Consider the following 24,353-nt stretch of genomic DNA (forward strand, 5'->3'; position numbering starts at 1 on the left):
CAGAATGTGCAGCAAAATATCTTTAAAGAAGTGGTAACGCTTTACTCTGGTCTAGGACATCAAAGTCACATGGTTTTACAATGCATCCAGTTATGGCAATATAAATGACAATTATCAATTTTAATTGCATTTAAAAATGAACACGCAGGAAAAGTTACACACTTTGAACAACACAGGATTTTGGTCAAGTGTTTCGGGGTGTGAAGACTGAGACCTAAGCAGGACTCTTACGGTACGTGTACACCAAAAGCGACTAATGCAACGCAAGTCATCGTATTTATCTATGAAGGGTTGGTGATTTGAGCAACCAAAGAGAATTCGCCAGGAGCTAGGTGACCAAGGCAATCAGAGCGAATTTCATCGATTAAAAGTCAGGCAATATTATTAGCTATTAAGCAGTTTGGAGAGAACCAATTGGAATGTTCATATCTTCGAATGTCCCAGGCTGACAAGACAAAGCTGTTATGTGATCAGTTAAATCAAACATGTCACTGTCGCGCCCAGAGCGAATACAGCAAATTCATAGCAAAACTTCAACGACCTCAGCTAATCGGTAGCTTTGGTCGTTTCTGGTGTACCATGGCTGCCACAAATTAAAAGTGAATGGCAACACTCACACTCCCTCATGCACTTTGTGTCTGTGTCTGTGTCTGTGTGTGAGTGCCTGTGTGTGTGTGTGTGTGTCTGTGAGAGAGAGAATGAGAAGGAAAAACTTGACAGCAACTCTTACCAGGTCTAGTGCGGATCCACCACCCAGGTACTCCATAATAATCCACAGCTTGCTCCCCTGTATTGGAATATGGAGAGATGGAGGGGGAGAGAGAGAGAGAGAGAGACAGAGAGAGACAGAGAGAGAGAGAGAGAGAGAGAGACAGAGAGAGACAGAGAGAGACAGAGAGAGACAGAGAGAGAGAGACACACACAGACAGAGAGAGACAAAGAGAAAGAAAGAAAAGAGAGAAAGAGAGGGAGAAAGAGAGGGAGAAGGGGGTTAGCCAGACAGTAGGCATTGGCGTTGTGTGGTGGTGAGAATGGTGCTGCAGAGCACATTATGCCAAAGTGCCCCTGTCCTGGTCATTTGCATGCGCGGCCATATTCCCCCTGGTGACCTCGCCACTGTTCCATTGACAGGCCCATAAACAAGTCATATTCCGTTCTGTCATGTAAACACGATATACACAAGTAAACAACGTGTTTACCTAGTAAACAACATGCACCACAACACAGGTGGGCAAGGACATGTGGATATTAGAAAGCCACATGCTTGTAGTGTAGGGAGCAGTGTGGGATTGACATGCATGCAACCCTCCTTGAACTCAGCATCCTTATGTGGGACAATAACAGCAGGTGAAACGAGGTGTGTGTATTTGTGTTTGCAATGTGGGTGGGTTTGGGGTGTGGCCTAAATAGAGAGTGAGGTAAGGAGAGGGAGAGGGTTAGTACAGTACATTGCACACATACTACACATACACAAACTGTGTGTATATATATCTCACCACACTCTCGTTATTACTTCTACAAGTGTTTCAGACAGTAAAACAAATGGCATGTCATCATGTTAACAAGGTGACTTTATTTAGGCTTTTTTACATTTTGTCATGGCTGTAGGGATCTTGACTGTTTGACACTACTGACACACAAAGAGGGAGTGAGAGTTTTTTTTAGTCTAGTTTAGTTTTTGTACTGTTGTAATGATCTGTGCAAGTGTTTGTTGTGTGGCTCCCAAAAGGCGAGAGAGAGAGAGAGAGAGAGAGAGAGAGAGAGAGAGAGAGAGAGAGAGAGAGAGAGAGAGAGAGAGAGAGAGAGAGAGAGAGAGAGCAAAAGCGAAAGGGCAGAGGACAGAAGTGGCAGAACCTGCCTGTCCTACATCAGAGCAGCAGCAGCAGCAGCAGCAGCAGCAGCAGCAGCAGCAGCAGCATTACTCTGGTAGTGGGCCTGGCGTTTAGAGTCTAGTATTCAGCCTACAGCATTGCTCACATGGCTGTGCCCCGCAGGAAATACTGGTAGTGCAACATAGCCCAGGGCAGGGACATAGCTAAAGGAGAGAGCTACATCCAGCTATGTGTGCGCAATCACTACACTACACACACAACGGTCAATGGCGTTTTTTTGTGTGGCTGAGACGTCAGGTGGTACAACCACAGCTGTGCCCATGAATTGCCGTAATTATTAATTAATGCACTGCAATGGACATGCTTCTCAGATAATCCACAAAAAAATGAATCCATCCAATAGTGGCATTAGCTGTGGTTGCACCACCCTGACAAGGTGGTATGAAAACGTCATCGACCCACAAATTACGCTACTCACCTCATTCAGTGTTTGACTAGGAGTCATGTACTAAGATGTGCATACACGTGCAAAGATAAATATGCACTCAAAAATTCAGACGCAATCAGTGAATTAACATGTTTCCACACACATGGTCTGGTACATTCACCATGAACTTCTGTGCACATGCACTTTTCATAGTCGGGTCAGTCTAACTCTAAGTGCATCTAGATATTCGAGTGAAAAGTTATGTCCATAGCTTTTGTTTGTGTGTAATCAACCTTTGAACATGAGGCCCCAGACCAGTAAATCAATGGCAGTTAGTAGAGGTTGGTGGCTCTGATCCTACCCACCCAACAAATCAATTCTAGGCATTTTTCCCACAACAATGTGATAACTTGGGGTAGAACAGTACGCCTTTTACATTTCTCATTACTTTATAACATTATTTTTATTTAGTGCATCCGTGACAGGTTCTTCTCTTTGGCCTGGAAGTTTATGCCTCTCTGCCTTGTGTATTTCCCCTTTGGCTCTCTTTTAGAGCCCATGAAGTTCCACATAGCTTTGCTGATATATGCATACCTAGGGTGAATTTCTCAAAACCAAAGTTGCTAACTACATTAGCTACTTTACTGTTTTCAATGCATTTTCCCATTGGCAACTACCGAAGTTGCTAACAGGCTAACAACTTCCCTTTTGAGAAACTCACCCCTGTATAGGAAAGTGTGTGGCACAAGCAACTCTATAAGCTTAAGACTACTTGAAAATGAACTTGGCTGAATACCGTTTCATTGACTGGGATATTTTAAGGAAAAGGGGTTTCACAATCTTTGTGGCACAGTGCCACTTCTAATCTAGGTTATAGTCCCAAGAATTAACTTCAGGCTACCCTGCACTTTACCAATTATCCATGTTAACCCATGCATGAACAACGCTATGTTAGACCCCTAACAGCATGCACAGAACTATCAGCAGATAATTTCACTCTAGCCTAAGTGGTCCTTCCTTTTAACTTCACAATCTTACAGGTCACATAAGTTACTTATTCATTAGCCTAGCCTAGGTGTCTTCTTTGTCCAAGCCAGTCCACTCAGTATGGTCAGCTTTGTGTCCCCAACTGTCCTGAAGGAAATACCGCTGATTCTTAAGTGCAGACATAGTCATCACAACACACCAACCATGAAGGAAATACGAGTAATGCTAATTCTGCAGGCGAGACAGTGGGATTACGGGAATTACGGGGCCCTGGCTACCATTACAGTTCAAAGGGTTCCTTTTCCTCAGCCCCTGAGTAACCTGGAGGCATGCCGTGCACGTAGCACAGGGGTGGGGAACCTCTCATTCAAAGGGTCACTTCAAATTCATCCGAGGGCCTTATAAGTCCTCCGAGGGCCGCACTATGAACACAAAACAAAACAAGTCAGGTATTGGGCTCAAGAGGACTTAGACGGCCTGAACGTGGGGCAAATGGTCAGGAGACTGAGAGAGACCCGGAGAACCGGGTTTGCTGTGTCCTCTCAAACTGCCCTGTCCAATAACAGCAAGAACGGACATGAAAAATAAATGGAATAACAGAAAAAAAGAGGAGCTAGCCTAGGCAACCAAGAATGACACACATCCCGCATCAGTGCTTATTTACAATGGTTCACACTTCACATTGTTCTCGTCTTCTTCCCCTAACCCTTCGACTTGGTAATGTCTCAAGTTTGTACAAGAAGTAGGGAGGAACCACGCTTCGTACTTTTCTGTGGAACCATGACTAGGCTACTGTATGCGCAGGGCCTCAGCACTCGACCACAACCCCCACGCTCATGTACAGTACCTTCAGATAGATGCCGTCAATATATGGCAACGATTCAAGTTCAAAGACTTGAGTCTTTATTCATCCCTTTCTGAGATTCTGGCCAATGGGTGCATGGTTGTTAACATTAAAAAACAAAGTCTCAACATAATCTCATCCAAAAAGTTACTTCAGTGTCGTAAGGTGTCTGCTGCTGTTGCATAACTTTGTCGCGTTGTACGATACTGACATGTCAAGTGTAGCGTGAGCAATACAACTGCAAAAATTTGTCCAGAACTCTCAACAACTAACTGAGCACAGCCACAACCGGAGTACTTGGTGACCTACCTTGAGATATCAGTCATAATACTTTGTAACATTGTAATGTACTGTACCTTGAGATATGAGCCGTAGTACTTGGTAACATGGGTGCTGTCATAGCTATAAGCTAGTTTACTATGTATTTAACAGGTTACATGGCACAGAGGCACAGAGATATGAGCCATAGTACTTGGTGACATACCTTAAGATATGAGCCATAGTGTCTTGGTAACATTGTAATGCACTATAATTGTGCTGTACCTTAAGATATGAGCCATAGTACTTGGTGACATACCTTAAGATATGAGCCATAGTACTTGGTGACACGCCTTGAGATATGAGCCATAGTACTTGGTGACATACCTTAAGATATGAGCCATAGTACTTGGTGACACACCTTGAGATATGAGCCATAGTACTTGGTGACATTGTAATGTACTATAATTGTGCTGTGCCTTGAGATATGAGCAATAGTGTTTTGGTAACATTGCAATGTACTATAATTGTGCTGTACCTTGAGATATGAGCCATAGTACTTGGTGACGTGGGGGCTGTCACACTGGCTGAGGACGGTGATCTCCTGCTGGATGTCCTCGATCTCGTCCTCTGCCTCCTCCAGGTCGATGGTCTTGATGGCCACCACGTTCTGGGTGCGGTGGTCGATGCCCTTGAACACCTCGCCAAACGAGCCCTTGCCGATGCGCTCCAGCTTGGTGAACAGCTCCTCGGGGTCCGCCCGGGAATTCTGGGAAACCAGATGGAAGAGGGTGGAGGGTTATTATAATCCAAAGAGTAATTCCTCGCGCTTCTATTCTATCATCTGGTGCATCGACGGGAGAGGGGCAGGAAATCTTCAGTGGACTCTGATGAAGATGGTCTGATCATAGAAACGTTAGTCATGTTGTGCACATGTAAAAAACTAAGCTTAAAAGAATTACATCTGTGCTGCTCAGGTGTTGTCTCTCAAGTGGTTATGATAATCAGCTGAGGTATTTGGAGTAGAGTAAAGTAGAGTTGAGTAGTTTTTACTTATTAGTCCCCGGGGGGAAACCTGTCTTGGGCTTCACTCACTGAATCAGACAGTAGCACCCACATCACTCATACACACTGCATCACATACAGTGACACACCCATCTCACTCATTTGTAAAAAGTAGAACATACTAACTTAAAATACATAGAACAGAACAGAACAGATACACATATCTGACAGATGCCTTCCTGCTTTTTCTGCCTCTCCTCTATACCTCTCCTTTTAAATCTATCTCTAAAATGTTTTTTTTTCCATTTGTTAAGCACTTTGAGTTACATGCCTTGTATGACACAGTGCTATACAAATACAATTATTATTATTATTATTATATCACGGAAGAAATAAGAAAGACGACCTAAAATGTTTTATTTCCCTACTTTTCAAACTTTGGGAGGTCAGATTGTGGTGTTCAAAAACAGCCTCTGCCCAAGTCAAAGACTGATCTCCAAAGAAAAATTATCAAAAAAATTACAAAAAGTAACTTCATAAAAAACAACTCAAAGCCCCTTATAATAAGAGCAACTGGCAGGACTCTCTATGGTCTGGGCTGGTGGTTTTCCAAGTAAGGTGTTACTGGTACCGTAACCCTGATAAGCAGGTCGGAGCGGTCCAAGTGGCAACTGTCCTGTCCTACTGGAGGACTCTCAGATTGGGGTGTACCAAGAACCAACACAACCCGCGTGCAGAGTTAAGAGATGCTGCTAAGGGTTTTTCTTTGATAAACTTTGGGTAATGTGATCCACTTGCTCAAAGACAGTCCCGGGGTTGGTCAAAAACAATCCTGGGGTTAACGTAAAAAACGCTCAAGAACAAAAGTGCCCCCAAAAACAATCGCAGAAAACAACCCAAAGTTGCTTATAATAAGTGCAACTGACAGGACTCTCTGAGGCCTTGATTCTTCCTCTATTGGTTTTCCAAGTAATGTGTTATGAGTACTATCTGACCCTGATTAGTTTTAAACTGACAGCAGTCCAAGTGGCAAACCTCCTACTAGAAGACTCTAACATCGTGAACCTGTGTTAAGAGTTGAGAGGTTCAGTCAAATGTTTTTCTTTGACAAGCTTTTGGTGATCCACTTGTTCAAAGACAGCCCAGCCCAAACAATTTTGGATTAAAATAAAGGCCACAAAATGAAAAAAACAAAAACAACAACAACAACAACCCAAAGTGCAACTGGCAGGAATATCTAAGGCCTGGCTTCTGTACCACTAGTGGCTTTCCAAGCATGGTGTTGTGACTTGTGAGTACTATCTGACCCTGATAATTCAATTCGGAAAAGTCCAAGTAGCAACCCAGCTGAGAAACCAAGCAGAGTCAGAGATTGTCAGTGCACAGGAAAAAACAATATAACCCTACACACCAGACAGATTGACAGGAACTGTGTTGTGTTGAATATTTTTTCCTTGTCAAGGTGATCTGCTTGTGCTCAAAGACAGACAGACAAGCCTGGGATTATAATGCTGAAACGGTGTCAAAATGTTTCAAAGTTGTTTGAAATATCGACGAGCAAATGTTGACTGTCTGTAACCCACTGTGAAACGCCTGATACATTCCAGATCAAGTGTGATTGGCAAAATCACTTCATAATCCAATAAGTAACTATAAATCCCATAATACTAATATGGTCTACGTGACAATATTACTTATTTGGGACTCTGTGCCTGAGACTTCACAGCTTTAGAAATGCATGCCAGATAAAAATGTGGTGGGCATGAGGACATTACTACTATTGTGTGCATAGTGCAGAGAAGAGATGTGTGTGTGTGTGTGTGTGTGTGTGTGTGTGTGTGTGTGTGTGTGTGTGTGTATTGTATGGTCAAAGCTTATCGCTTGACAAGTAGTTAAGAGGGCAGGTGTGAAGGACATATACCAGGGCCAGAGCAACTGAGCAGTGTTGAGGTTTTGATAAACACTCTGTGTATTGTTGACTTTTCGTCCACAAAGGAGTCTCTGTGGCGAGATGTAGTCTAGGCTAGTCTACTAATAACACTGCCTCTTGTAAGGTGTGCCCTGAAACGTCCGTAATTGTTCCTTCACATCTAAGCAAACAAAACACAGACAACCAGGCAGACAATCTGGCTTCAGATTAGCGTTTGGACTGCAGTGTCGGATGTTTAAAACTATTTAGAAGAAAAAAACAAACATGTATTCAACATTTCATCCCTGCCAAGGACTCCAGCCCTCCATGAACTTCGCCTAGTGATCTCAAACCCCATTCACTCACCCCCACCACCCACCGCTATACACTCTTCCCCATTCCAACACCTGGCAACCACCCCTCTCCCCAATGGACCTGCTGTTGCCGTGGCAGCCACCTGGTGCCCTTCTATCTCCACAACAACAAGGAAACCGGCTCAACGGCCGGCCGGCGGCAGGGAGGGAGGGCCGCCACACCTCCTCCTTCTGCTCCTGCTCCCAGCTGCTACGGTAACCCACTCCCATGCACCCACCACCACCAGGCCACTACCATACCATACAACAGACCTGGGATCAGAGACAACCAGCCAGCCAGGCTACTAACAACAGATCTGGGATCAGAGCCGTGTGTCCTTCCTCCTCCTCTCTCATCTCCCATCTGGACCAGCAGCGCTGACCACACAAATAATTACACTGTCCTCTGATCAAGGCGATCACCCTGGCTGTAGAATGTAGTGACACTGTGGTGTCAGTCACTCTGATATGAAAGGCGCTTTAATGGGCTGCTGGCACTTGCTGCTCTAGTTTAGGGCTCTGTTTCTTCTAGGGCTGGCACTGGCAGTGGGTGCGGATGCATGATGTGGAGGGTTTTGCGTACACGTACAGATGTTGTGGTGAGATGAGATGGTTGGCCAGTGCCAAGGAGGACGGTCGGTCGGTGGTAAGTACGCAGGCTGTGGCAGCAGGCAGCCAGCTCACAGCGGTTAGAAGTTCCTCTAAAGTCTGACAAGGGGGGTTGAATATGTGTGTGTGTGTGTGTGTGTGTGTGTGTGTGTGTATCTACAGCAATGACAAGCTGCATCCTGCTTCGCTGATCAAGCACATGCTTGTTCCTTCTGATAGTGTGCGTGCGTGCATGTGGTGAGTCCCGCTTGTAAATTTGTCTTGCCGGCCAGTCAATCTGCGAGTCTTTTGATGAGTGTGACGTGACGCAACAAGTCTAATTTCAATGGAAAGGACTGGAGCCTCTTCTGCAGTGCAGTGCAGTGCAGTACAGTGCAGGCCTGCTGACTTTTCTTACAGGAGGATATCACAACAACAGTCATAACGGGGGCATTCCAAGAGCATGGTTTAAGTCAGTGGTTCCCAACCTTTTTCTTAAGGGACCCATGTTTTTACTATTGTAAGCTTTGGTGACCCAACCACGCGATCGCCCGCACGAGACTGAGTCACAAGATGCCCTCCGTTCCTGCGAAAACTTATTTTAGTTATTTTATTCCTCAATTCGTCTTTGGTCAAATATAGAATAAATGTTTAATGTACCACTTCCAATTTGCTGCGTCTATGCATTTATTAGTTAAATGCTTTGTCTTTTATTCAACATGGGCTATATATGTTTAAAACGAAACCCCTTAAAATCAAGAGGGCTCCGCGACCCCCTGTGGATCTTTAGCGACCCATAAGGGGGGTCGCGACCCATAGGTTGGGAACCACTGGTTTAAGTGATAAACGTGGCAAAGTTAACCAACAGGAAGTGGCAAACCTGCTCATAGATAGCCCACAGATGTCATTCAGTCAAGTTAATGAGCACTCCAGGCTAACAATGAACAAAATTCAAAAGACACCGCACACGGCTTACTGTTCTTTTTTCTTGCTTTAATTTTCGGAGCGAACTGCCTGCCTCACACCTGCACCTGCATTGCTGAGGGCTTGTGCACAAGGATTCCCTTGAACTTTGAGAACTCTAAAGGTCTTCTATTAGATGATTACCACAATCTTAAGGTTAATTTTCTATCATTTTTGAACCAGCTTCTTGCTGCAATCCTCCCTGTCATGGGTTGCCCAGCCTTGTCTCCTGGAGTGCAGTGGCCGTCGTTGACACAAGGCTGCCTGCTGATCAAACATGCGGCCACACACCTCCTGACATGTCAAAAGGGGTTTCCAGTTTCGTCATGACAGCTGACACTATAGGGGCGAGCTAGGCTAGCTAGCTGGACTCACTCAGGTGTTTAGTTATCAGAGGAAGTGAGCGTAAAGAGAATACTTCCTCAATGGCCACACCCAGAGAGAGAGAGAGAGAGAGAGAGAGAGAGAGAGAGAGAGAGAGAGAGAGAGAGAGAGAGAGAGAGAGAGAGAGAGAGAGAGAGAGAGAGAGAGAGAGAGAGAGAGAGAGAGAGATGCTTGTGCTGTGCTTCAGTCGTTCTGTGTCACTAGTTTGCCATTGGCTTGCACCCGTCATCAACATGACATGCACTTGTCCTGCTAAACTCAGACTTTGGACCGAATAATGGGGAGCAAGCTAAACATTAGCCTACATTCACAGACAACCTATTTAGTAACCAAACAAAGCTGGTGTGCCTTGTTGCTGATGGGGGGCCTAGGAACATTATTATGGACAAAAAAGGAAAAGAAAACAAACAAAAATAAATCTGTTGGCAACAGTTTGCCATTCTGTTGCTGCCCAATGGATTGTAAAAGAGTTGGGCTTAATTTTGGCTTTCCCTACTTCAAAGCACAGCGCTGATGCAACGAGACGTCCGAGAGCAGGTTATTTTCGTCACTAGCTTTTTCCTCATCTCACGCCCTGCGAAACCACCGCTGTAAATTACAACACTATGATGTGATGTTACAGGGCTCCCTGAGTTTCCAGTTGTACCATTTATTTCTTCCTCTTTGAAGTTTGGCACATAGCTTTCAATGTTCATGGCAATGACACTGACAGCACCTGTGAACCAGAGGTGTAAGGAAAACGTTTGGATCTGTTAAACTGGATCACTGACAGAACTTCCCATGCCGAAATTGTTTGCCAATTGAACATTGTGATACAAAACAGGGGCGTTACTCAAGCTGTAACCACACAACTGACAACGCAACACCGTCCATATCAAGTTCATTACATTTCCCACAGGCAGTAACAACTCATCCACATTTAGTTTGAGCAATTCCAAAGCAAACATCCGTGGTAGGCTACTGTACTTTGGAGGCCTATTAGACTCAAGCCGAATATAGCTCGGTTTCTATTTTGGCGAAAATAAAACGATAAGGCGCACCATGTGAATCCTCAAACGGCACCATGGGACAGGCAAAAATAGATCCAAGACGTAACACTACCATACTATCTTGGGGGCTTGGGAAGAGGAATACTGCCAGATCTATGCAACAGCTGTAGGGCTGACAGTGTAACTGCATAAAGTTTATTTGGCCTGACCACAGAGACTGGCGTGAAAATGAAACATTTCATCAACCCACAAGGGCAGCTAAGTGAGAACCGTCGTCATGTAAACACATGCTTTGTTATTCGTTTCAGGCCATGCTATAAATAAATAACGCAATGGACACGTTTTGTTGTGCTCATTTGTCTCGAGTTGGAATCGATAAAAGCAAGTTGAAGGCCTCCAACACCTTACCTGCATTCCAGGGACTTGCACAGGCACCGGTGACTGCTGCTGGGCCATGTTTTCCGTCCAAACTGAAGACGACAACTTTCAAAATCTAACGACGATAGGGTCGACTAATTGCTCAAAGCTGTTGAGTTAAAATCGCTACTTCAATTTGACTCTATGGTCGAGCAAATTACGCACATGAAACAGGTTAGCACCTTGACTACCTAGCCAGCTGCATAGGTAGCCGGCCAGCTAGCTAGCTATTTAACCAAAGCACGCCTTCAAACTTGCTCGCCAGCGTATTTTTCCATGTCTTCGGTGTCGATTCAGCTCACGATTTGTCATTGGATACACGAAAAACTATTAGAAGTTTTGATACATGCTTCTTTTAATCGACAGATCAAGTTTCCTAAACTTTCATGAGTAGGATACAGACGCCATGCTCAACCTGCGCTGACTGCAAAGTTGTTTTCTGCCTACTTGTGCAGTTGGGTGGAGCCGACCACAGCGAACAGGCCGACAACGCTTGCGTCACTGGTGCCTGCTACACAAAGATATGGCAGCAGGTCCATAACACTATGTTCAGCAATCAGCATTTTACTATTAGACATCCATATTCTTCAAATTGCCGTAAAAACACACACTACAAACCATTGTTAAAGTCATATTAATGAAAAACAAACACATAGTGACCAAAGGATAAACACATGGGGTAAATGATGTCAATGTCACTTTCTGTAAAATTGTCAGGCTACTGTAATACCATTCCTAGACTGTAAACATTGGCACTTCACCTAGAGTTTCTATGGTCTTTTTGTTGTTTACGATGCCCCCTACTGTCCAGTGTTCAGTGAGCCCACATGAGTTCCAATGGTGAATAAAAATATAAAGAAGGGAAGAAAAAGTAGGGAGAAAAATCACGTGAATGTATAAATATCACAAAATAAGCCACAAAAACATTCTTGGAACACTGGCATTTATTCAGCAGCATTAACCCAACACATTCTAAAGCAGTTTCCATGTGTATTCTAGGTCTCAGTTTTACAGCCTTTTTGAAAGCCTGTACTTGTTCGATGTCAATGAATCCCACAGTTGTTCGGCGTGAGTTTCTTCCTTCACGCTACCTCTGAATGATTCCAAACTCTTGCTGGCTCACGTGACGGTCTAAAAAGAGACAAGAGACTCTTGAGGTTTGGTCCATTTTAAACAAAGGGAATGTTGTATCCCCCCACACCCCCTTTCCCAAAGTAAGGAGTGATGTCATAGGTGGCTAGCTGGCCGGTCTACCCCATGACAAATGAGCTCACAGTGCAAACAGAGGAAAATCCCTCCTCCCTTCCCTGCCCTCTCTCTCTCTCTGACACACACACACGCGCACACACCTCCCAAAACGTACACACACACACACACACACACACACACACACACACACACACACACACACACGCACACGCACACGCACACGCACACGCACACACACACCTAAAACACTCTGCTACTTCATCATCCAACATTCTCGGCCGTCCACCCTCGCGGCCTTCCAGCATTCGAGGTATGAGCAGTAGTCACTTTTATTGGAGCCACCGGCATGTTCATCGTGACCCATGCCCGGGGTTCTCACACCTTTCCAGAGATAGCCCTGGAAAATAATCGCAGAGCTCATAAATATGGTGTGTGGGAGTCACTGGAGCAAGCGTGATATTGTTTTATGGTTAGTGTACTGTAATGCTGGTCTTACTCCCATGCCAACTCTTTCCTCCATTACTGGCGGTAAGTCGGGGGAGAGAGATATGCTGGTGACACTTTGGCATGGGCTGATGAAAGATCGGATGACTGATGGTCACGCCGTGGCTGAGCTGGGCTCGGGGGCTCGGTGTGTATAACCAGCGATAGTTCACTCCAGATTTTACGCTCTGCTTGCCTGAGTGCAACATTAGCCAGGAGGGGTTTTTTCCCCCACTGGCAAACCATTGAAAGAAAAAGAAGTAGGAAAATCCCAAGAGCTGAGTACACACTTCTTCGCAACTTTCCCCAACAGTGTCCCGGTCTTGAGTGTGTTTGCTGGCTCGTCTCTTGGTCATGTCCAGGTAGGGTGTTGTCCAGCCCCACACCTTCCTCTAGCGCCTCTTCAAGGCCTCACGTCACGCCACCTCACAAGCTGCCCTTTAAGCCCCACAGAGGGGCATTGTATAGAAACGGGAGGGGGGGATATACAGTGTCAGGTTAAGCCACACTCCCCGGTCGGCTCAACACACCGCTGAGCATAGACCCACACACTGGGAGCTCCTCCGAAGACCAACTTGGGGGCTCGCTGAGGGGGCTCTCAGCTACACTGTGTTACTCTGAGGAGAATGTGATCGCTGCCTGCTGTACACCCCCAGCAGAGAGGCTATTTGTGGGGTACACTGTGTGCTGTACTCATCCATCCCCATCCACGTCTCAGACAACATGGAGGCCGGAGGCTGACGACTAGTCACCCAGGCCAGATCTGAGTCAAACGTTACGCCACGTGGTTAGGGCTCCATCTAGCTCTGTTAGCGTTTTGTCCACTGGCTTCCCTTGCTGTCCGTCTTCCTCAATAGCTGCTCTCATGGCCAGTGAGGATGTAGAGGTTGCTGGCTGCAGAGGGGTCCTCTGTGGGCGTACTCTGCAGGATGATGTCCCTGTGGTGGGGGCAAAGGCAGGTCAGGTTTATTGACTTGATTAGGTTTATTAGAAATTACTTTACATGCACTGACTGGTCATACCAAGAATTGGAATTACGTTTCTTACTTTCCCGTGCAGACATAGACAATATGACATACAACAGACATTTAAGTGAAAGACTGGACAACAGGAGACATATAGAGAACACATATAAAAAAAGAGGTATTGGTGTTAACATATGTTTACAGAGTGAGTAGAACAGAGGAGAATTAGTTAATCCGAAAGGGAAATTAAGGTGTCAAGCAGCCTACCGTACACAAAACACACAGAGTGCAACATCGCAAGACAGATCAAAACATTATACACATATTCAGCACATTATGCACATACTCATGAATCCCTCATGGATACTCATGAATGATACTTTAGAGATGCAGTATGCTATTACGTATATACTAAAGAAAGTAAGGAAGGCATGTCTGTGCTTGCATGCCATACATTGAATGATTACATATGGAAAGATTAAAAAGCAATCCCATTATTGACATGAGTCCTATTCCAAGAACAAGGTTAAGTGATATACCTGGCTACAGGAAGTGGTAAACCTGTTAATAGATAGTCCACAGGTGTAATGTAGTTAAGAAGATGAGGACTCCAGGCTCTTCTATTAGATGATTTACCACGACCTAAAGGGTAACGAAACCTGGTTTACTATTTAGCCAGGTTCTTGGAATACTCCCCAGCAGGTGAGAGATCGACTATTAGGTTTAAAAATAAACATTAAAGCTGGCTACAGACCTACCGATTATCAGCGTTTTACTTTTGGATTGAGACTGAATGAACCACACCTACAGATTGGATCTGATGCAATTCTAGAACTGACTCACGTAATAAACTGACGTCCTCTGGGAGTAACTGCATCAACTTCTACAGTAATGGAACGGACTAGCTCTGATAATATCAAATATGTTTGATTCAGTCCTGGTTGCGTCAACAATGGAACAAATTAAATGACTCAAATCAGTATGGCTCCTGCCGCGATTGTACATCACGACTACTGCCAATTACTTTGGACTGATATTATATGGAGATTCCATTGTAACAAAATCTGGAGCCAGTTTCAACAAACTGGTGATTTACAGGAGCCAAATTCATCTACAGCGACAGCATTTTTTAGGGGGTAAATGCTCATTGTAAGTGGAACACAAACTACAAGGCTTATGACTTGATTACACCATTATGCCAATAGAGATTGAAGATTGACTCTCATACCTGCTTGTCCCCAAGACCTTGAATACACGGCTCTTGTCTGTTATCTCCTGGGTCACCTGTGACATAAACACATATAGTATCTTTAATCTCAAGTGGCCTGAATAGGTGAAGATATACATACGAGTTGCATTTGGAAATCGATCAATCATTCTTGGCAGCAGTCTTTAACAGCAACCATTGTAAGACACAGTCTGTCTGGATCAGGAAGTGTAAACAGTGTTGCTAGGAATCCCCCCTGTGTGTTGACAGGCATTCATTAAATGTGTGGTTTTAGCCAGAGTAAAGTTTCAATCAAACACTACCTCATTCTTGCACAGGCTTCTTCCTCCTAGTCCGTGCTTCCAAAAGGCTAGCGCGCTGTCCTGCAAACACACTGGACACACACACACACACACGCACACAAGGACAAATGATATTGTCATTACACAATACAACTATACAGCCAAGTCTCACTGACTTTCACACTGCCCAACACCACACTTCTACATCTATAATATTTATTTATCCTTCATTTAGCCAGGATTGTCCCATTGAGACTACAGTCTCTTCTGCCAGGGAGTCCTGGTCAATACAGTATGTGGATACATTTTCAAACACATTGAAGTTCATCCGTGTAGAGAGAGAGGTAGAGTTGCATCTGTGGGTAGCCTAGTCAAGAAACTTCAGGTGCTCATCGGTGTCCAGAGGAATTACATGTGGAGGGCAGAGAGAGGGTCCGAGGCACTCTGAAGTTAAGTTAAAAGTACTTTTTTCCCCTGAGTGGGACATCGAGCCGACGAGTTTCGAGGGGACGTGAATTAACCCTGAAGGTTGCACGCGAAATGATGTTCCACTCAGAAAAATAAAGGACTTTTAACTTTACTTCAGAGTGCCTCGGACCCTCTCTCTGCTCTCTACATGCAAGTTTATGCTTATATTTGTACATGTATGCTTGCATTCTTTTACTTATATTTGTTATATATTTCTCTGATTAAGTATTGTCCGCAGCTCGTCATGTACAGTAAGCATTTGAAGTGGAGCTACTACTTGTAAATACATGTATTATACAATACTGCATTTCCCCCCCATGGTGTACATTCCTATAGGGTCAGTACTTTTTTCAACTTTATCTTATCTTCATCTTTTTGTTGTCTTATCCATGTTATTACTGTCAATAAATGTGGCTATAAAAATGCTTCTGATTCTTCAAAAGTGAAGAAGTAGCTGGTACTCTTTGCATTCCTCACGTGTGCACGTAACATGGGTGATTTGACTAACTCTGCAATCTTCAAGACTGATAATTTGAGTACTGATAAGATTTAAGGCCCCATTGTTACTGTACAGTACGTGAGGTGTGAGATGGATAAGGATATTTGTTGTGTTTCACACATCATATCTGATGATTTTTTTTTTCCATAGACACAAAACTGGGGATCACAAGATTATAGAGGACATGCATCAAAACTACCAGAAAAAGTGCACACCACAGAAAATACGGAATGTAGTCAAGTATTGAAGGATAAACACAAGTAGAGATGTAAATTAACACACTTAGGGTTAAGATAGAATGGGCCTTTGGCTTGTTTTGAAACGTAAACAGATCACATATGTAGCAGGATTTTTTTTCTTTCTGAAGCCAGGGTACCTCTCCATGATCAAATGCCCTTGTTGTATTACTTTAGACATTCTATGCTTAACTTTCAACGCTGAAATTTTTTTTCTGAATATTTTGTGGTAAACCCACAGACATCCTGTAGGCTTGTTTAAAAGCGTCAAATCTCAGCTTTCTATATGTTTCTAGCTTCTTCCATGCCGAAGCTAACCCTTTAAGCGAGGGTGGGTTTAGTGCCAAGTGACTCCTTGATTTGGGAGTCAATGTATTAAAAAGAAACAGATATGGAATACTTAGGCCCACTGGTACGAATTTGTTGGCTAAAATTCACTGCCGGCTGGCACTATCGTAGTTATGTCTGACTTGAGGTAAAGTAGTAATAAACAATATGGTTTCCAAGCAACAGCACTCGCACAGACTGATTTTACGATCGCTGTGCAGAATCAAAGGAAAGGTGACTGGTGAGATAAAACAAAGAAGGACTGCAGTCGAATGCAGATGTGTGTTCATTTCCTATAGGCCTCCTATTCAGATTCATGAAAATTCATAATATCATGTTGGTGAGGGCTTTAAACATATTGGCTTATTGGCGAGACAGGAAATCATTTCCTTGGGTGAAAAAAAACAACAAAATCAAATGTCACACATCACCACTCACCCAGTGTCTCTATTGTGAAGTCAAAGGTGAGCTCCGAGGCCATGGATTTGATTGGTCGTCCCTGCAGGTTCACTATTTTCACCATGTCTGCAGAACAGAGGCATAGAACTGGGTCAACTTAATTTAGCAATTTAGCACTATACACACTAGTACCACACACCATGTCATAGTGTCCATGTTTAGTCTACTGAGCAAACAATATTATACACACACAGTACAGCAATAATGTACCTATAATAAGCGAGCGAGACCACATGCTTAAGGCCAAGAACCGGTTGAACTTAATTTAGCACCATACACACTACACCCAGGTTCGCTGACAGCTTTTCTGGGCCTAGGACAAAGTCATCTGAAAGGGCCCCCTACCCAATGCATACAATGTAATGGGGACCCAATTCTGGGCCCCCTATCTCCCTGGGCACGGGACAAAATACCCCTTTGTCCCCACCTGTCGGCGGGCCTGACTACACCACATACTACTGTCTATATGTGTACAGTACTACAGAGCAAACAGCATTATACACACAGCGATGCAGCTATAATTAGACAGTGATATCACATGCTTAAGTGTATACGACTACTGAACAATAAATGTGTCTACAAAATGTAAACAAATGATTCATTTGAACCGAACATCGTTTTAAATCCCAACAATCATTTTAACTGGGATTAAGCATTTAAAAGGGCCCGCTAATCCCCCAACCGCTGCGCTTTATTCGGCGCGTGTATTTGCTTTAAGCCTGAGTGATACGTGGACGTCTGGACATGCAGATGCATGATGTTGGCTGAGTCTATTTCTGTTCCCATGTCCATGTGAGAAGAGGACACAGCCTCCGAACACACACACACACACACACACACACGCACACGCACACGCACACGCACACACACACACGCACACACACACACACACACAATAATCTCCCAAACTCCATTTATGATGTGCCAATCCATCTACACATAGTAAAACTAGACAAACATTGACACCTGTTGCGTATCATATGCTAAATGATTAATCGTCTGGCCGGGCTCCCTAGAGGAGCATAAAGGTGGTTTATATGTGGCCTGCTGCCGTCTGGGAAACACTATCTATAGCTGTACTACTGACACAGACAGGGGACAGTTGTGGCCTAATGTCTGTCACGATCACTGGGTGCAGTAACTCTGTACTTAGGGCCTACTGTCAAAGGGATGGACGTCACTGAAGAACCACTTTTTATATTGGCAGAGTAGGCACCAACATCTTCTCGCAGTTTTGAAGATTTGAAGTACTGGCCAACACATAGTCTTAAGACACAAGTCATCTCTTTTTTGAACAGTTTCCCCCCCATTGACCTGATACTCTGTGCTTCTCTATTTTGCGTGGCGTGTAGTTACCAAAACATGACACAAGAGGGCAGTGTGATTTTCACATATCCCAGAGAAAAAGTGCTTCATATTCAGCACATTTCTCCTACTGTGCACATGTCTCCCACTGCCCATCGCAGTAACCTTTGGCACAGTTCGCTTCGGCAGCCTTCACGTCCGCATAGCGGCACTAAGCTGGGTCTTAAATCTCTCCTTTAACCCCCAGTGATAGTCCTTATCAGTGCAGCCGGATAGGAGTAGAGCTAATAAAATCATCCATTTACAGAGCTGGTTGCAAGTCCTTATCAGCCGTGCCACTACGCATCCCTACCACACAATAAGTTGGGGATTATAATCAAGCACTAAATTAAGATTTACTGGCTCTTATCTGGTTCACTGGGCATCAAAAGGTGGCCTGATTGTTATGGAAACCGGAGGCAATTACTGAGAATTGACTCAGGGGAACTGTGTTGCCAAGACAAAAGGTTAAATATACTATGTATTTTTGTGTATTTCTTCGTCAGCCCTGTGGTTTCAGTTCTGGACCACACTCTCACTTCTTTGTCAGGGTTGGTTAGTTGTTAGTTCGCTTGGTTACTCCCTGGTCAGTAACACTGATGGCTTAGCCCAATGCATATCTATCAACAGATGTGTTCATATAGTACATCCAGAGTAGAAGTAGATTCATGATGCAATTACAAACATGTCCTTACACTAAATTATATTATATTGTATTGTATTACAAGACATGACACAGTTGTTCAGTTAGGATTTGTGACTTTCTTGCACTTCTTCTTCTACTTTATACACCTCTGTTTATAAAGGCATGTGATGTTTCGACCACTCTGCAGAGTAGAGCACTCGGAATGGTAAATTGACTGTGTTTTGTAGCATATATCTACCACAAGCTTGTAGCCCTGGATTGGATATCGTACTTTGACCAGGCACACTCAGCAGTTGTCACACGTACAGTGACAGTGACTGCTTGATGCTCCACCATGGGCACACAGTTACGCCACAGAGGAGGAAGTGTGAAGAGGCAGCAGTGGAGGAGAAGGAGAGCAGGAGGGCGGGCTGGGTGACCTCTTCCTGTCTCACTCTGGGCCAACAGGAAATGAGGAAATAAGGATGCTGATGATGAAGAACTCACTCTCCAGCATGACCACAACTGTGTGTGTGTGTGTGTGTGTGTGTGTGTGTGTGTGTGTGTGTGTGTGTGTGTGTGTGTGTGTGTGTGTGTGTGTGTGTGTGTGTGTGTGTGTGTGTGTGTGTGTGTGTAATAAGGATGATGAACACACTCTGCAGCATGATCAGAACCTGGACTTTCTTGAACAGATAATAACTGGCCTTGGCTATAAATGCCAATATCTAGCACTTGGAAACCTGGGACATGACACTAAGGGTCGGAGGACGGTCAGCTTTACGAAAGCAAAAGGCACAGCCAATTGCAAAATATTGATCAATATCCTCCATCGTTGGTAGCTACCATATCTGGTGAAGGTGTTGTTTGTGTCCTTAAAACGGCTGTTACTTGGAGACCCGCATTGGTGGATTGTGTCTGAGCATTGTTGTATCTGTAACATTTATGTCCTGAGGTACATGCCGTATTATGAATTGTGGACATAAATAAAATAGTTAAAGTGTGTGTGTGTGTGTGTGTGTGTGTGTGTGTGTGTGTGTGTGTGTGTGTGTGTGTGTGTGTGTGTGTGTGTGTGTGTGATGAACTCACTCTCCACCGTGATCAGAACTGTGTCCCTGTCCAGCTGGGTCACCTGCTGCACTCTTAAAGATTCACCATCTGTCAACAAACACATAAACATAAACATAAAGATAAACATAAACACACACACACACACACACACACACACACACACACACACACACACACACACACACACACACACACACACACACACACACACACACACACACACACACACACACACACACACACACACACACACACACACACACACACACACACACGTCAGCAAACAGGAATACTCCTACTCAAATACTGTACATGCAAGTGCACACTCACACGTGCAAGAGCACACAGAAACGCACGAGTGGTCACATGCAGACACACACACAAACGCATAAAAACACATTGGCTTGTGACTACAAAATATACTGTAATCTCAGCAATTTTGTGCAGCAGACCATTGTCATACACATAACTACAGATACATAAATAATCATCAGTGCCTCAAGGGCCTTAGAGAAGACAAACGTTTCATCTCGATTGCAACAACGAAAAATGGCTCAATCATTATCAACAGCTTGACTTTCGGTCAAGTATAAACTTTGATTTTAGAGTCACTTTCATTTGTGGATTGACGCCCAAGCAGTACAGGAGTCTGTTTCTCGAAAGCGTTGTTGCTAACCAAGTTCGCAACTTACTTGGTTACTATGCAATTTTCCATTGGCATCCTACTGTACTAAACTGCTAACTGTTTAGCAACAATGCTTTCCAGAAACAGAGTCCTGATTGGCTGAAGCAGTAGCAATATCTGCCGACCACGTAGTGAATGAATATGAATGCTGTCGTTTCACACAGCTTGGACAAGTGAAATGAAACAGGCCGATGCGTCAGGGAATAAAGGTGGGGAGGGTGTACCATAGTCTACACTACACCACCTACCTGTCTTGTCCTGTGGCGTGTCATCCAGGCGTATGATGTCAAAGTGCAGCTGGCCGTTGGTGTTGGTGTGTCCCATCTGAGGGGAGGTCACATGACCTCTGACCCCTAAACACAGCAGAGGAAGCTCCTCCCCCTCCAACACCAGCAGCTCAAAGATGGACAGAGACTCCGGCAAACTCATCACCAGGTGCTGATGGATGTAGAGGAGAGATGATGCATGAAAGGATGGATGGATGGATGGTGGACAGATGGGGAGGAGATGGATGGATGGATGGATGGATGGATGGCCAGAGAGAATGGCAGAAAGACAACATTGCAGGGTATTAATATTCAGGCAACGAGCGACCGACAGACACAGACAGACACATAGACAAAAAAACCCGCAGACAGACAGATCAATACACACAGTAATAGACGGACAGACAAAACGACTGCTGTATACAGATGTTTAGCCACCAACTTGGTGTGTTATGAAAAAAACTGTATTGATGTGTTAGTTGTGATTGTAGCGGTGTTACAATGCCATGATGGATATGGTGGGTGAGGATAAAATTTTACCTTGAGCTGCATAAACTTCTGTAACGGATCATACCACAGCAGCAGAACTAGACCAGAGGGCACCAAGGCACACAGGAACGTGCTGTCAGTGTAGGGGTTACGCACTGAGAGAGGGAGAGAGAAGGAAAGAGAAAGAGAGAGAGAGAGATTGGAGGCAGAGGAAAATAAAGCCATTCAGATGACAGAGGTAGACACTAGACACTTTGAAAGACATCCTGTGTACTGCGTGTACCGTAATGTAAAAAAAAAGAAGCATTACCAGGTTCAAAGGCAGGGCTCATTGTTGACACATGTGCACAAATGTGTTTGTGCGTATGTGTGTTTGTGTTCCTCACCTACGCAACAGGTCCAGCAGCCCTTGTCTGTGTGTGTGTGTGTGTGTGTGTGTGTGTGTGTGTGTGTGTGTGTGTGTGTGTGTGTGTGTGTGTGTGTGTGTGTGTGTGTGTGTGTGTGTGTGTGTGTGTGTGTGTGTGTGTGTGGGTGTGTGTGTGTGTGTGTGTGTGTGTGTGTGTGTGTGTGTGTTTGTGTCTCTCTCTCTGTGTGTGTGTGTATGTTTCTCACCTACGCGACAGGCACGGCAGCCCTTAGTGTCTGGGATCTTCACAGTCATGGAGTACTTTCTGTAACAGAGCAGGTTGTCAAGAGCAGATACACAACAATAGCTACATATCACAACGACATGGCTGAATAATACTAATATGCAATGACAATGGTAATGAGTGAGTCCTGCTTATATATGCTTAATATGCAGTAACAGTGGCAATGAGGAATGAGTAATACACAATGCCTGTGAGCATTATACAAGCGCTTCGAAATGTCACTGGAAACCTTCACGTGAAAATAAAGTAGCGAAGTTCATCTCAACTGACCTGTTTTGCGATCTGTCATTACTACAATACTTAGTAGTAGTGGTCATTAAAATGACCAAAGCGAGAGGAAAACATGTCAGTCTGTCTTACTCTTGTGAAAGTCTCATTAGCGCAGTGATAAGACAAGGACACATGCGGCATTAATAATGTTTGGTTTAGATTATTTTCTGATTTGCCTGTGTCTTCATACCTTAATATTCTTCCATATTTCTTATGCTGTTGTTCCCGACTGTCAAACCGTTCTTAAAAAAACGCGCAGTAGTAGCCTTCCAGACTGCACAAAAGCATCCCATTCTATTTACTCTCAATGATCCCATTGCATGTCCCTTCGCAGGTGCCCGTCTCGCCCGTTTGTATTTTACAACTCACTATTGAATGAATGAATGAATGAATGAATGAATGAAACTTTATTGTCATTGTACAGGTACAACGAAATTGGTAAAGTGCAGATGCTCACGGAGCTTAAAAATCAACAAAGAACCTATATATATATAGGCCTACTGTATAAAAATAATTAAGATTTTAAAAAGTCAGCTGTGCAATATTAAACGGAATGAAAGGAAGTCGTAGCCCCTTCTGTAGTTACCGCATCTGTGTGTGCTTTCTAGTGGATACTTTTATAAGCAAATATCCCAGAAGAGGTGTTATTCCACATCCATGTCCGAGGACCGGCCAACTTGGCAATGACTTTAGGCTATCTACTTTGCGCATGAATTTGGACGGCGACCTCCACAGATAGGCCTATATGATATGAAGAAGTCCCTCCAGATTAAAGACGAAAATATTTTGCTCTCGTGTAGCTTACATTTGTGCCCTTCCACAACACTGTGCTTGGTGTTTCTGCATGGTAGCCTAAATATACTATAGGCTATGCCATTCCTCAGATCAGTAAATCTGTTCTTTGCATAGCATGCATGCATGGACCAGTTAATAGGCCTAACAATTCTAATGGCCCTATAGCATATTATATTATATTATATTATATTATATTATATTATATTATATTATATTATATTATATTATATTATATTATATTAGCCTACATTACATTATTAGGGCCTACAGCCTATTATATAATTAATTAAAGCTGCTATGATGGCTAAGAAAATTATGGCTAGTGAAAAGGCCCAATGGCTAGTGAGTCAGGAAAACCACTAGCCAAAATGGCTGGTAAGCGAAAAAGTTAGTGTCAAGCACTGCTGCAGGGGTATTCAATTAAAAGTCACATTTGGCCAGTTTTTCAAACTCCCTCTAGTGAAGGGGCCGAACGTAGAATCTGCATAACTGCAAGCAGCATAGTGTCTGAGGTTAGGGTGTGAAACAAGCGGATAGCTTTCCAGACAGAGCAGATATGCGGCTCTCTATTTGTAAGTAGCTTTAGGATGGTCTATTTATGACACTGTTTAAGATAAGATTTCGCGCTCATGTAAATGCATAGTAGTAGAGATATCCCCAACCTGAAGAGTTAGTGATCGCAAATTATGCACAGCCACAGATAGAAAACACATTTGTTTTCATTTTGTTCTGACCTTATGGGGGGCCAGAACCTTTCCATCCAAGGGTCGCACCTGGCCCCAGGACCTCCATTTGAATAGCCCTGCTGTACTGTAATGCTACTGTAACGGACTATGATTCCATGGGCCCATGGGCCAGGCAACAAGAAAGCAGAGTCTATGTTGGGTTGGGGCTGGGCCCGGTAGGCTTCGTGCTGTCATCTGTCCAATAGTGTAACAGAGTAGCTCTCTAGCTGCTACTGATTTGGAGTTGATACGTGTGCTGAGGAAGTGTAGAGTTGTAATGTACCGTATGAGTACCGTATGATAATAGAAGTGTAAGTGGCTTCAT

The 24,353-nt window shown here is 44.0% G+C and overlaps 2 protein-coding genes across 3 annotated transcripts in view; both read right to left on the reverse strand.

The window, feature by feature from the left end:
• The window catches only part of stk26 (serine/threonine protein kinase 26), a 28,049-nt gene extending 16,566 nt beyond the window's left edge, over positions 1–11,483 (reverse strand). The window contains exons 1-3 of one of the 2 annotated variants that reach the window (XM_063203209.1): positions 10,948–11,483; positions 4,887–5,117; positions 731–787 (exon numbers count right to left, since the gene is read on the reverse strand). In XM_063203209.1, the coding sequence (XP_063059279.1) occupies positions 731–787; positions 4,887–5,117; positions 10,948–10,995 (336 nt within the window). In that variant the 5' untranslated portion in view covers positions 10,996–11,483. Of the gene's footprint in view, positions 1–730; positions 788–4,701; positions 4,866–4,886; positions 5,118–10,947 lie in introns of those variants that run through there. The other variant, XM_063203210.1, reaches the window with a different exon arrangement.
• A 1,605-nt stretch (positions 11,484–13,088) lies between these two features.
• map4k6 (mitogen-activated protein kinase kinase kinase kinase 6) overlaps positions 13,089–24,353 on the reverse strand; it is a 46,141-nt gene continuing 34,876 nt past the window's right edge. Inside the window, exons 25-32 of the mRNA XM_063203221.1 lie at positions 22,201–22,259; positions 21,640–21,743; positions 21,082–21,271; positions 20,167–20,235; positions 17,091–17,177; positions 15,144–15,214; positions 14,842–14,897; positions 13,089–13,586 (exon numbers count right to left, since the gene is read on the reverse strand). Of these exons, the coding sequence (XP_063059291.1) occupies positions 13,499–13,586; positions 14,842–14,897; positions 15,144–15,214; positions 17,091–17,177; positions 20,167–20,235; positions 21,082–21,271; positions 21,640–21,743; positions 22,201–22,259 (724 nt within the window). The 3' untranslated portion in view covers positions 13,089–13,498. The remainder of the gene's footprint in view (positions 13,587–14,841; positions 14,898–15,143; positions 15,215–17,090; positions 17,178–20,166; positions 20,236–21,081; positions 21,272–21,639; positions 21,744–22,200; positions 22,260–24,353) is intronic.

The sequence above is a fragment of the Engraulis encrasicolus genome, chromosome 7, assembly GCF_034702125.1.
Source record: "Engraulis encrasicolus isolate BLACKSEA-1 chromosome 7, IST_EnEncr_1.0, whole genome shotgun sequence".
Taxonomy (NCBI): domain Eukaryota; kingdom Metazoa; phylum Chordata; class Actinopteri; order Clupeiformes; family Engraulidae; genus Engraulis; species Engraulis encrasicolus.